Raw genomic sequence first — 13,670 nt, forward strand, 5'->3', positions numbered from 1 at the left:
TCCTGATTGGACAGTCGGCCTTGCTGCATAATAAATTGCTCATTAGAGTAGAACTAGTTTTGGCATACGGCTCATTGCTTTCATCGCTGCCATGCTCCACTAGAACTTACTGGAGCACAGCGATGTGATGCAGATGAGACTTGTTTCCAAGTGCTAAATGCAGTCTGAAGAGCTTTATGGCAGCAGCAGCGTTACAATGATGCAAAGATACAACTTCAATTTGTACCTGTGTTTTAATTTAATTCTACCTGCATGATAATCTGGACCAGGCAGGCTATGCTGGGCATGGAGTGCATCAGGTTATTAAATGACTCACAAAAAGGACAAAAATTAGCTGTCATCCCTGTTGGAGTTACCAGAATCAACCTTTACATCTCCAACCAGGGAAAGGATACTGTGGTTACAGATAAACCACATTTATTTATAATAACAGTTATTCATTAAATGCATAGATTTGCTTTATACTGTCATGCAAGTACCAGAGAGGCTTGTCTTAAAAGTTATGGAATGTTTTTATTGACAGGAAAGAGGTACAAACATGTCATGGCACAGCAGTAATGCTTTTTTTTTAAGTTGATGGCTTCCGACATTGATACGATTTATTTGTAAAACCAAACATTCTTTGTATAATGTGGACAATTACAAAAGTGAACTGATAACCTTGTGAAGGGCATATTTTTTGAGTACCCATCTTAAATACTGTACTGTGAAGGCTACAATCATACGATGCTAGCGGTCCAACAGACACATGGCAGCCTTGTGCAAAAACCTGTCAATACCAGAGATGTCTGAAAATACACGTCTTAGCATATAAAAAAGGATTGGTCACTCTGCATTAATCTAAAGAAACAGTAAAACGAGAAAGAATCCATTTTTGTGCAAGTTCCATGCAGTATCAACTCCACTTTTAAACACACGTGTTCTGTTCCATATTCTTCATGTTTTTCTGTAACTTCTGTATCATTAGAAATCACAACTGGGCAAAAAACTAGCTGCCTCTCTCCTTAATGAACCAGCTTGATGTTAGTGATCACGTGATTACTTTGAGGCAAGAGAATTCAGACTGTGACCTACACCAGAACGATGCTTTACAAACAATATAAACATAAGATTTCATTTCATCTTTGGCCCTTGCTCTGAAAATTGTTGCCTTGGTCCTTCTGGTTCCAAAGGATTGATTGTTTGTACTTGATCTTTTGGTCATCAGTTCTAATATAAATATAAGTCATTTGTTCTATATATCAAAATAAGGCAGGTTTCATTTTTTTTTTTTAAAAAGTGGCATTTTATGATTTGTCCCACTGAGACTTTTCAGTCTACTGTCCATGTTTAGCTGCACACTAAGTGATGAGTTGTGTGACCGCTTCTTCCATGGGCACAGGACGCGTTTATATCCTTGCACACAAGGTTTGGCTGAGGTTGCCCTTGAGTGTGGATGTTGGAACAGTTTATCATCCCAAATCCTCAACTAAACCATGACTGAAGAAATTGCACAACTGGCCTCCAACCCCTCAAAGTGTCTGCGTGCAACTTCACCCTCCTCTGTTTGGCTCAGATAGCCTTGACATCGATGAGGTGGCCGTGTTGGGTCCCTTGCCTCTGGGTCTTGATGCCTTGTAGCTTGCGCCCATGAAGCGTGAAGCGAGACCAGGCAGTGAGCTGGAGCAGGGCGCAGGTAATAGGTACAAAGACCAGCATGTAGAAACAGCCCAGGCGGAGAGGGGGGGTCCCTGCACCAGAGGCAACAGCAGGCACTGCAACCAAAGAGTCTTTCACGGGTTCCCTCTCAAAAATATCATAACCTGAGGAAGAGAAATCCAACATTTGGAAAATATATGATGTCAAATAGTTACATTAGCGCACATGGACTTGATCTATCAAGATGTGCAGCCACACATTACAATCTGATTTTAGTCAAATCTAATGACGCAGTTCCATAAAAGTTTAGCAGATCATAGTGAAAATCCCACTCCTACATTTTAGTGCACCCTGGACTTACAGAATAATAGGACAGAGCTAAGCTGGCATAACACAGGAATTATTGGCTTCTAGATGATATGAATCACAGTTTGGAAAAATAAAACCTCATCCCACAGGCTGTTTGGCAGGAGAAAAAATGTTTTTGTTCTCTCTAGCCCAAGAGAGAAAAAACCAAAGTGACAAACAATTGTTCACTTATAAAAATATAAAAATGTTATGAAAGCTCTTTTTTTTTTTAGCTGTGATATTTTAGGTGAGACATTTTTTGGTGGGTAAAGGGGGAAGCTTTGTCTGGTTCAACCTGTTGCACAAGGCACATCTACTTTATCTCCAAGATAGAGCTACTTTTGTTTTAGAACAGTTTAGCACAACACCTTATCATGATCATATTGTTGTACAAACCTGACAGTTAATACATTCATTCATGTACATATTGCTGATAGATACGGCTGGAATTCAAATAATTTGTTGGGTAAACTGTGCTATTTGATACTGCAGCTGTAATATGTATCCCTCACTACTCAGGACCCAGTCTGCCCCGTCCTGTCAGTACCTGCGTAAACACACAGCAGCCAGGTGCCGATGAGCGGGGCGAATGTCTGGCCAGGTTTGGTCACCAAGGCGACCATCCCAAAGAGGAGGGCAGAGGCAGCCTGGTGACGTCGATTCAACACGAAATCTTCGTCCACCAGGTCGGAGATGACCAGTTTCAGCAGCTTGCAGGTCCCTTCTGTAAACACCCGGTTACTGGGAGGAATGAAAGTCAGCTTAGTTTCTAGCCCCAACAGCACTGGGTGGTTTAACAACAGGAAAATACTAAATCTACTTGCTTGCCATTCACCCTTTGGAATCATAAGAATAATTCTGCCACACTTGGTTAACAATTATTGGTGACACTTAATGTGTAGATATGATTTTATAAACTAAAAGAAAGCTAAACTTTACATTTTGGCTTCTTCACCAAGGGTAGATTTTGTTCAGTTTAGTAACAATTACACATTATATGCAGTTCATTAGAGCTGTGTTGTCAGCAATCATCCACCAAGTATGGCTTGATTTTTCTTTTTATTTCCCTTTTCAAAGCCCACTCTCCACAGTCAGAATAAATATGGGTGTAAAAGTCTCTTTTCCAACAGTGTGTGCTTACATAAGGCCAATGTTTTTGTGTGTGTGGATAAAAAACAGGATTCACAGGATTTTGTGACTACATCAGTAAATTGTGGCTGACATAGATTTGTATGAACTTATGTTGGGGTTGGGTGTTGGTAAATAGACAAAAGAAAGCATTCACTACTGAGAATTATCACAACTATTTGGTCACTTGTTGGGCAAGATTCACCACAGGCTACATAAGGGCTTAGGTGGTGTGTACTTGAGGCACGCGTTCACATGCAACTACTAACTACATTACAAGAATAGCACGGTACTTTTCCACTGATAATCCCTGTGTTGTGCAAGTGCTTTGTCCTTGAAGAATTAATTATAGCCTGAGCAAATCAAAATCAATCAAATCAAAAGGCCAAGGGACTGAAATTACGTAACATTAAGGTGAGAGCAAACAGAAACCAACCACTACCCTGGTGACATTTAGAGATCAGCTTCAAAGGCACCAGAGGACAGGGACATTTAGCACTCGACACCTTCCGTGTTTACAGAGTCAACAGACAAGTAATAAATACCTATTCAGTCGAAAGAGACAGAAGCTCTCTAAACTGGAAGGTAAACCTGTACATTTTTCTAGCTGTGGAAAAGGACTTGCAGCAAAGACAAGGTATCAGAACGTCTGGACACCAGACGTGATGACTGTGTGTGTGCTCAGCTTTCATAACGACAGCAAGATAAACAAAAAGCTATCAAACACTGGATCCATGACGTGTGTGTATGTCATACCTAGCAATGAAGATGCACAGCAGATATATGTGGTCAGCCCCTGCAAGCAGCATGGCCACACTAAGGCCCAGTTTGAGCATAAACAGCCAGCGGATAACATGGTAAACCCCGTATCGCTGGCACAGTGTCAGGAAATACAAATTGTTGACGTGGGGAGCAATGTAAGAGATTCCTGCATGGAAGCAAAAGCAGAGCAGCATTACAAGTGAAGAACAAAATAGTGAAAACGTTGAAATCAAGGGGGGTGGGATGTCCATAAAGACGGACATCCAGAAAAATGCAAATTCAGGCAGCTTGGTTGTCTCCAAAAATTTCGAGAATACAATTTCTGTGGGTTTCTCAGTGCTTTCTGGCATTTAAAATTGGGCTGGGATGACTGAAATTGTAACTGTGAGCTGCTGAAAAGCATTTATCATATCAAAAAAGATTTTATACTCACAAAGCTTGCATGTTAACGGCAATGGAATAACTCCATTGAGTGTTAACCATATAACCCTTTTATACTCAACTGCACAACAACTGTACCTAGTATAAAATATAATAATCATGCATGCTTGTCTTGCAATATCAGCGCATCTAAATGAATGAAATCCTAGTCAGTATAGGAAATTCCCTTTACATTTTATCTTTGATGCTTCACCTCTTAAAGTGATCTTACCTAGTAAGATAGAACCTGTAGAGGCAGATATGCTGTCAGATAGGAGATGTTCCAGGAAAAGAGGGAAGAAGTTGTTATTGAAGTGGCAGTGAAACACCTGCAGGGGGAGCAGGAACAACGTCAGAGAGAAACTACAACATACTGTAAACCCAGCACAGTATCAAAGAGGAAGGAGGACAATTAAAAAAAAACCCCACTTGGGCCCAGTTTCCAGTTCCCAAGATACCTTCCTGATTTAAGAGGATCTTATTTGTTGGCAGATCATCTTAGTGCTAGAATGCTTTTTAGAAATGGCTCTATACCAAAAGCAAAAAGATGAAGCAAAAGTAAAAGCAAATCAGGAAATACCACAGCTATCATGTCACATGAGAAAGTGCCAAAAATAAGTTTGTTCAATATTAATGCAGAATAGCAATGCTAGTGGTCCCTTCTTCATCTGTTAGAATGGCTGGTGAAAAACAAATTATGACAGAGATGCTGGTTCAATATCATCATGACGGTGAATGATGACTACATGAAGACTACATGAAGATAACATGTTGCAAAGCTTGGCATGACTCATCATGCCCTGACTGGCTGTAATAGTTGCTCTTGTAAATACAACATAATGAATTAAGATGAAAATGGACCTGTTAACAATAGGCAATGCACGTGCTCTTCAAGTTTTAATGACATAATTGTGCCATTGCCATTAACATACCTGAACAAGGTTCATAGAGACAAACCACAGGAAGTTCCTGTGTTTGGAGAGCTGCCTGAGATATTCTCCTATAGTGACAGGCTTTTCAGCCTGGGTAAGTGGAGCATGGCCAACACTCAGTCTGGAAAGAGAGAAGAGAAAATGAGAGTGGTGAGACAGTACAGTGATGCAAGCACATCAGGGGTCAAAAAGGAGATTAAAAAAAGACCAGACAGATAAAAGCTGAGGGGGTGGTATGCTTTAGAAAAATCAGTGTTTAAAAGACTGCTTGTACTTTTTAGATCAAGTTTATGGCACTATGACATCATTCTAACAGTAACAAAAATACAAAGGCAGTGAGCAAAGGAGGGTGGCAATACATCATGCATCACTTCTCTTAACCCTTCCAAATGATTATTTTATATCATCGTGTTCCTCCAAGCAGCTAAAATGTGACAAATTTGCATTCCTACAAAGAAAAGAAAAACAACGGCAGTCCAAACACATCTCAACCAAAGGCGCTGATCGTTTCCAGTCATCTCAAGGCCTTCTGCAGTCTATTCATGCAGACAGGGCAGGGTATTTTAAACTTACTCTTTGAGGATCAGCGCCTCGTCTTGTCTCATCCGAACCTCGCTCTCAAAACGGCGGCGCAGCAGCTGGGACACTAACACAAAGCCCAAAGTGGAAAAGGCCGCCAGTGTCACGCAGAACAGACGGAAGGAGAAGAAGTCCTCCTTGTCCCAGAAGGAGTAGGACAGAAAGACGGAGATTGAGCCCAGGGCGCTGAACACTGAGCAGTGGAAGTTGAGGCGCGTGCGGTCACTGGCGGACACGGCAAGGTCGGCCAGCAGGGCGCTGTGGTTGAGGTCCACAATGGTGAGGAAGCCATCGTACAAACACAGGCACAGGAGGAACTGCAGGCCCGGTCTGGCCCACGCCACCCAGAAGGCCAGGAAGGACAGAGCAAAGAGGGGGCCATTCCTGGACAGGGCCTGAAGACGCTTCAGCACCACCTCTGGAGACGTGATCTGGGAACCCACCCTAAGGAGCAAAAAATTCAAATTCATAATATGTATTTGACACGTATAAATGTTGATTTGTTGGTGAAGAAACTGCAATAAACAGCAATGAAAATGTATTTGTTGACTTAATAATGACCCAGGTGTGGCATGATTGGCCTGAACTATGGTTCAATCCCAGTTCAACAGGGGCTTTGGACATTCTGAGATGTTGAAGCCAAAGGGTGTCAGCATTTTCTAATCAGCTTTTCAGAGACTTTCCATTGTTTTGTGGATTGGTTTTCTGTTTCTATTGCAACCTATTATGTTAAGACACCTGCGAATTTACTTCAACTCAGCTCATAGCAACGCTATTGATACATATTTTGCTTTTGGGAACATTTCAAATGTTTTTTCGTAACTCTGGTACTTGTTGTTGATACATGTTGATACATGCGGTCACTAGGTCAAAATGAGCTTCCTCTGAGAAAAAAGGGGAAGGATGGAGACAGAACTCACTGTGGAGAGCTGAGGAAGGCGCGGTCACTCAGCCAGCCAAAGAGAGGGTCATTCAGACTGTTCCAGATGAGAAACACTGTCTGTGGACAGACATAGAGGAAGACAAAGAGACAATGAAAGGCTTTGTAAAAATCTGGCAAAGCAAAAATTCTACACCATGACTGGAGGCGGGTGGTTTCTGTGCCAGAAGATGACAAGTCCACACTTATCAAGCTTCTAAGAGCTGACATAGGATCACTGACGAGTTTACTGACCGTGAGTAACTGTAATCCAAAAGCAAGGCCTGAAATTAAAAATATCCTCTGAAAATTACAAACTTTCACTGTCAAATTACTTTTTAAAGACTGAAAGAAACACAAGTTGGCTAGTAGGACTGACACATACAGACTTATCAGTTAGTCCTAAAATGTATCAGTATTGGGCTGATAAATCTGCACTAAATATCAAACCTAACCTATGAAGTAACATTTTGATCAAAATTCCCATGGTTACATGACACCTACAGTGCCAGACCTCCTCAAACTCACCTCCCCCACCCAGAAGGAGATCTTGTCAATCTTGTAGACAGACACAAATGTCTCCACGTAGTAAAGCAGGAACACATTGTGGAGGATGGAGGTAAAAAGGGCCAGACAGCCGTAGAGCAGTGCAGTGGAGAAGACGCCTTGCCAGCAGACCCAGACACTTCTGCCCATTCTTCTTTCTCACTCGCTCTGCTCCGCCTTTTCTCTGTGCCGAGCTGCATTCATCCCACGGCCTGGCTGGCCCAATGTCACCACCTCGCCATCATCTGCAAAATCAAACAGGCACAGCCCTAGCTGATAAATCCATTAAACTTTTTTTTTTTTTTTTTTTTTTTTTTTTTTTAATTTGGTGGCCAAATGAGATAATCTCTTATCCTGACAGACACAGGAGAACACACTGCTGTTAATGTCTGGACCCTCCAGGCCCACAACACACTGAGGTCATGTCCAAGTTACTGGAAATTTCCATTGCAACATATCAGGGTCCTATCTCAGCAAGAACAAGTTACAATACAAAATGACAAGGCTATATTAAACTTCAGGCCACTATCTCTGCAATGGGATTCAACGAACCAGAAGGGAAGTGTTTTCATAGCGACTGTAAGTGTTCATTATAGTTAGGCTCTGGGCAGCTGTTCCTCTCTCCCTGGGCCCATTTCCAGCTGTGTGTGTGTGTGTGGGTGTGGGAGTAATTGTAACCTCCCTCAGTCACTTTTATAACCAGTCTCAGGATACTCTGCTTTACTGTCCCCATAAAACCCTGATCCTCTTGAAAAAGGACAAGCACAACAAAAGAAAAGGCATTCAGTCTCCCTTTCAACCTCACTTTCAGGGTTGGTACTTTTATTGTCCTTAGGTGTCAGATTCAGTTTTGCATTCTGCCCATATTTTGCTGTCGGCTGATGAGAAGGTGCTGTGCTTCAGAAATGATAGGCCTATTAGACAACAGGTAGTGTATAGTAGATGAGATAATTTACCTCTTGCCTTGAAATGTATCTACAATGAGTGCCAAGAAACCCTATAATGGCTTAGTCACTGACTGTCATTATGTTATTGGTCCTTTTGACACCTGAGTGGCAAGCGGAGTCTCACACGTGGCACCCTACACGTAGCAGGAAAAAAAACCTTGTGAAAAACACCAACAGGCTGCCTGCTTCACACTTGACTCCCACAAGCTCTGACTTGCCTTGGCCTTGTCATATAATAAACCATATAGCTACACACATACACGTCTCCTCAAATGCAATGAGGGGAATGCAATAAAATAGCTAACAAAAACAATGTCTCATGGCAAAGGGATAGGGGGATTTTTCTGTCAAAGTCACTCGCAATGTAGTAGATAGGAACAAGCATGAAACTTCAACTTCACACCCAAGATTGCAGTTAGATAGCACACTTGGCATAGGAAACTCCCTTGGAGTGCGACAACATGCTCCTAAACATTGCCCCTATCTGATCCAAGCAGTGAAGCAGGGTAACTCTTGGCTCCCTGTACCGTATCACATCTCACTGTGAGCGAATCTCATCTCACCTTATCAGAAGTAGCCTGCTTGGGAACAGGTAGCAGCTCACAACTTGGATTTACAAATATCCGATTCATGTTCACTCAGCCAGGACAGATTGGGGGCTGTTTTCAACCCAGGGCAAGGTTTCTTGGCAAAGAGCAGGAGTGATGGCAGTAAAGCCTGACTGTGCACCTGTTGTGTTCACACTGTGATAGGCGGCACACAGTGTGACAGAGCTGGGGATCATGGCACCTGACCTCATGACAGATAAGCACCACAGACCTGTTACAAAGTGCGCAGGCAGCCATAGACCTGATTTCCATCATCATCAAGTTTTGATACTATGAAAGACATTTCAGCAACAACATCGGTCACAAACTTAGTAGTCAACATGCTGAGGGGGGCAACTACACTCAAAATTTCAACCAGTGCCTGTTAAGGATTATAAAGAGGATGTCTGCTGAAACAGATGCTATTCTGAGTATGGCTGATGGAGAGGACATGGCAGTAGCACTGATAGGGTTAGCCAAGCTACCCTGCTGACAAACATATGCACCAAAAATGACATATTGGGTGTACAAAAAAAAAAAAAAAAAAAAAGTCTGGCCAGCAGTGTTGACAAGGGGTGTCTGGACTCTCTTATGACCCAGCTCCAGCTACCAGGGAGCAGCTGACACAAACAACAGCTGAATGAAGCTGATCCTGTTGAAAACCCAAACTGGCAACAGATAGCTGCTTCCTAATAGTAACTCACCACGTCGTACGCTTACTACTAGCAACAGCTAACGTTAGCCTGGGCTACGTCGGCTCGGCTGTCGACGGCTTGGCTCAGGAGGCATATTTAAAGCTCCACGTAATAACCCCACAGGTTGTCTAGTCTGCTGGCAGTGTCTGTCTCGCTGTACAAATAGGGAAGCATCTTTATTATTATTATTATCATCATTACTACTGAAGTCACCAGGCAGCAGGCTACTAGTTGGAAAGCTAGCATTAGCCATCGCTAGCTGGTTAGCGGTAACCAGCTGGCTGCCAGTCTAAGAAGATAAATAAAGTTACGATTTACACTTCAGCCTGAAATAGACTCACGACCGGAGGGTTTTAATGTTACTCACCGTCAAGAGAGTCGGTAGCCCAGGTGAAGTGTGGTGCTCGGCTGGCTGGAGAGCTAATAACCCATCCGCTGTGCTGCTAGTCAGCCGCTCCGCCTCGATCACCAGGAGCCGACCAGCAGCGGGCAGGCGGACGGACCACGTCATGACAGCTGGTTAACACACCCGTCACGACTCGCAGCACACCGCACAGCCACTTCCCAGCGACGTGCAAACAAGGCTATAGCGCCACCCAGTGGTCCAAGTTACCAGTGAATTGAAGAAGCCATGTGTTTCATGGAGCAGTCTGTTTGGATTTAGCGCCATGAGTTCTGTGGAGTTTTTTTTTTTTTTTTTCTCAGATTGTCTGTGCTTACTTTCTTTTATCTTTCTAGTCTAATGGAAACTATAAACTAAATCACACTTCTGTAAACTCTTTGTTAATTATAGAATGGATATAGGTTCATGTATTATGAGTGTGTGTTCTTGATGTGTGTGTTTGTGTCTTTTATCGCTTCATTATTGCATTGTCATACATTGTTGTCAAAGCGCCATGCTATGTTACGTTTCTTTTTCTTTTACTTTTTTTTTTTTTTTTTTTTTTTTTTTAATATTGGTATGGCATACAAATTATGTATACTTATTTTCAGTGATATGCTGCCCAGAGAATGCCACTTTTTAAGCCCCTTGAGGGTTTTTTACTGTCCCTCACAATTTTATTTTGTACCTTTTACAGTTCTTATATGTGTAAATAAACAAACCAAACTGAGGTACAGATAGACTGAAGTGATTGCCTGTGCGGTGATGACTTGTGCACATTTTCTGCTTGGGTCAGCCTTTCAATGCGGTGAGGATCACTCTTTGTGCATTAATAACTGCACCATCCTTTTTGCTTATTATCATTTTTTTTTTTTTTTTTTTTTTTTTTTTTTATCTTACCTGGCAGAGTCAAACTGTCTGGCAAAAAGAACTGATACCATAGGTGGACAGTCATCATCAACCATCTATGGAACTCAGTTCTCAAGGCCAAACAATCATTTACACCATTCCATCTCTCTTTTAAGTCCCATAGCCATCCATCCCTCCCTTCAAACACACAAATCTGCATGACAGGATTTAACACTTTATAAACTCACAAGATCTTGGCAGCACCTGACTGATATCCAGGTGCAAGGTTTAAAAACCCTCCTCTAAGCTGCCCTCCTCCCCTCATCTGTGTTCATGATATATTTAATGATAATGGAAGGAAAATATATTCCTCTGGCAGGTACAAGTGCTCCCAGTATTTTGTACCATCACGAATAAAAAGCCCAGGCCAAGAGATTAGCCTAGGACTTTCACAATAAGTGAGATTTGGAAAGAAAAAAAAAAAAAAAAACACTGAAAACATTGAAAAGGAAACAAGGCTATCTCTTGGCTTCATTCTGGATCAGTATACCCAGATATTGTTGTTAATTTGTGCATTTTGTGTGTATTCATATGTTGTTTAGTGTTGGTGTTTTTCTTTTTCCCTGTGACAGTTTGTGAAAACGAATTTCCCTTTGGGACAATAAAGGCCATCTGTCTATCATATTATACTGGCAGTATGAGTCAACAGGCTATGTCTGGGTTAAGTCTGATTTAGTGAGCTACATGGGGGAGGGGAGTAACTTTCACAATACAGTTTATTAACGATTAGATTGCCTGCTATAATATGATTGCGTTCATTTACATTTTAGTTAGGCTCTAAAATGCATATATAGTGTTATTTAGACGTTTGCTCACTGCTGTAATCTGAGCAGTATGACTGTGGTGTGTCCTACCTGCACCAACCATTAGAGCTATAAACTTCTGTTGTACTCTCACAGTCTAGAGTTTCCTTGAGTATGTTTAGTCTGCAGAGTCTAAGGAAGTAGTGTATTGTCCTGCCTCGTGAAAGCTACCTGTAATCTGAACATGTTTGTGTTTGTTTTCAACAAATCTGCAACAGATTACTATGTCCCTGTTACACATGCAGGCGTAATCCTCAGCTTTGGCTACAAGTCAGACAGACAGAGCTCAGACTTTGTTCATTAACTTCATTTTGAGATTATCACCAGTTTGTGAGTAAGAGACAAAATAAGAAATGGACAGGGAGAGAGAGAAAGCTTTTTAACGTCATCACAGTGTAGCCTGCATGTCATGTAATGGCACACTTGACATTTGAACTGTGTTTCAAGACTGTTTAACTTCAATATATTCTCATATGAGAGATCTTTAAAAATAGTGCATTTACCTTGGTTTTTGGCTTTAATTCCTACATCAGTCACAGGCCAAGTAGCTGTTGATGCCCACTGAACCATTTGAATGTCCTCCTCCGCTCTCATTCTGTATCTGTCCATGTCTGTCTCTCTTGCCCTCTCTCTCTCTCATTTCATTTCCAACAGAAAAGAAAAGAGTGGGTGGGAACTTGTGAGTCAAATACACAAAGCAGTTCCAAGAAGAGGGAAACAGCTGACTGTCTACAGTTTTCTGGTTCCCATATCAAACACAAAAAGGAGTTGTTTGGAGGAGGAACTACAGGAATTCCCCTGGTGATGACAAGGAGCTGTAAAATGGGGGGAGGCTATATGGTAAAAAAAAAAAAAAAGAAAGAAAGAAAAAAGAAAAAGAAAGAAAAAGAAAAAAGAAAAAATGCTGCCTTCTAGGAAATGTAACTTAAAGCTCCATCTCTCATAAATATGTGGATTTTTAATACCCTAATTGTTCTAGTTTTTTTTTTTTTTTTGCTGTTGATGTTAAACCAATGTGACGGCCTCCATGCAGGCATGCGGTTTGCATGTCCATCTCTCTTCCAGCAGGGGGCAGTCATGAAACACCCAGCAGGTCCAGTACATTGCAGACTGTTTGGATTTGGAGAGAAACTGCTGAACTAATTTGTGCATATAGCCCACTTTTTATCTCAATATTTAAACTTAAAAAAGAAGAGGAAAAAATAGGTTTGCAAATGAGGGCAGCTAAAATACTCATAAAATATCACAGAAACAACCAGGTTACTCTTACGGAAACGGTTCTTATAATATTGTGAGTAACGTTTAATTAAGTTAAATTAAGCAAGTTAATTAAGTTAAACTTTTAATTAGTGCTATTGTCTAATTTGGTATCGCTACAGTGTATCAGTTAGGCTACTTGATGGTTGATGGATAGCTGAAGTCATTAGGGTTTTGTTTGCTTGTTTATTTATTAGTGTGTTTGTGTTGTAGCTAGCTACATTGCTGTTTTATGCTATTTTAAAATGCATGCATGGTTGTAAGCGTACAATCGTATTTGTGAATTTATGAGCATTAATGCATGGGTGCATGTAGGTATATAGTTTTATATTTTTATGATCTACAATCATATGTACGTTTTATTCACGTAAACTCTGCTTGTATTCAGTTGTCAGCTGTGAGCATGAATGTAGCTAAACTCAAACCTCTTTACTTTGGGTACGTACAGTCTGTCTGCTGTATTTGATAGTGAGTTGTTGACCATGTGACACTAATGATACCATTGTATCACTATAATATTCTTAGACTTATTCCTGTATGATATTGCAGAATATAAAATGTTGCTGCCGTTTCTACTGAAGGTTGTCATTAGTAAAGATTTATTTCTTTATTAACGGACAAATGAATGGAGTATAGAAGAATGGCAAAAATGTAGACAGAGGAAGGTCGACTTATTGGCTGCTGCTGTGAAAGCGTGTGTGTGTGTGTGTGTGTGTGTGTGTGTGTGTGTGTGTGAGAGAGAGAGAGAGAGAGAGAGAGAGAGAGAGAGAGACGTGTGTATGAGCAGAGGAGGACTGAAAGCTGCGCAGAGTAGCTCT

The 13,670-nt window shown here is 41.4% G+C and overlaps 1 protein-coding gene across 1 annotated transcript; it reads right to left on the minus strand.

Moving 5' to 3' along the window:
* Window positions 1-493: 493 nt before the first annotated feature.
* mfsd13a (major facilitator superfamily domain containing 13A) lies at window positions 494-10,017 on the minus strand. Its single transcript, XM_030078241.1, has 9 exons — window positions 9,869-10,017; window positions 7,255-7,517; window positions 6,728-6,807; window positions 5,802-6,251; window positions 5,229-5,349; window positions 4,529-4,625; window positions 3,871-4,042; window positions 2,534-2,727; window positions 494-1,802 (listed from the first exon to the last, which is right to left on the minus strand). The coding sequence occupies exons 2-9, from the start codon at window positions 7,420-7,422 to the stop codon at window positions 1,552-1,554; spliced, it is 1,533 nt and encodes a 510-aa protein (XP_029934101.1). The 5' UTR covers window positions 7,423-7,517; window positions 9,869-10,017; the 3' UTR covers window positions 494-1,551.
* Window positions 10,018-13,670: the final 3,653 nt, after the last annotated feature.

Source organism: Myripristis murdjan, chromosome 19 (assembly GCF_902150065.1).
Source record: "Myripristis murdjan chromosome 19, fMyrMur1.1, whole genome shotgun sequence".
Taxonomy (NCBI): domain Eukaryota; kingdom Metazoa; phylum Chordata; class Actinopteri; order Holocentriformes; family Holocentridae; genus Myripristis; species Myripristis murdjan.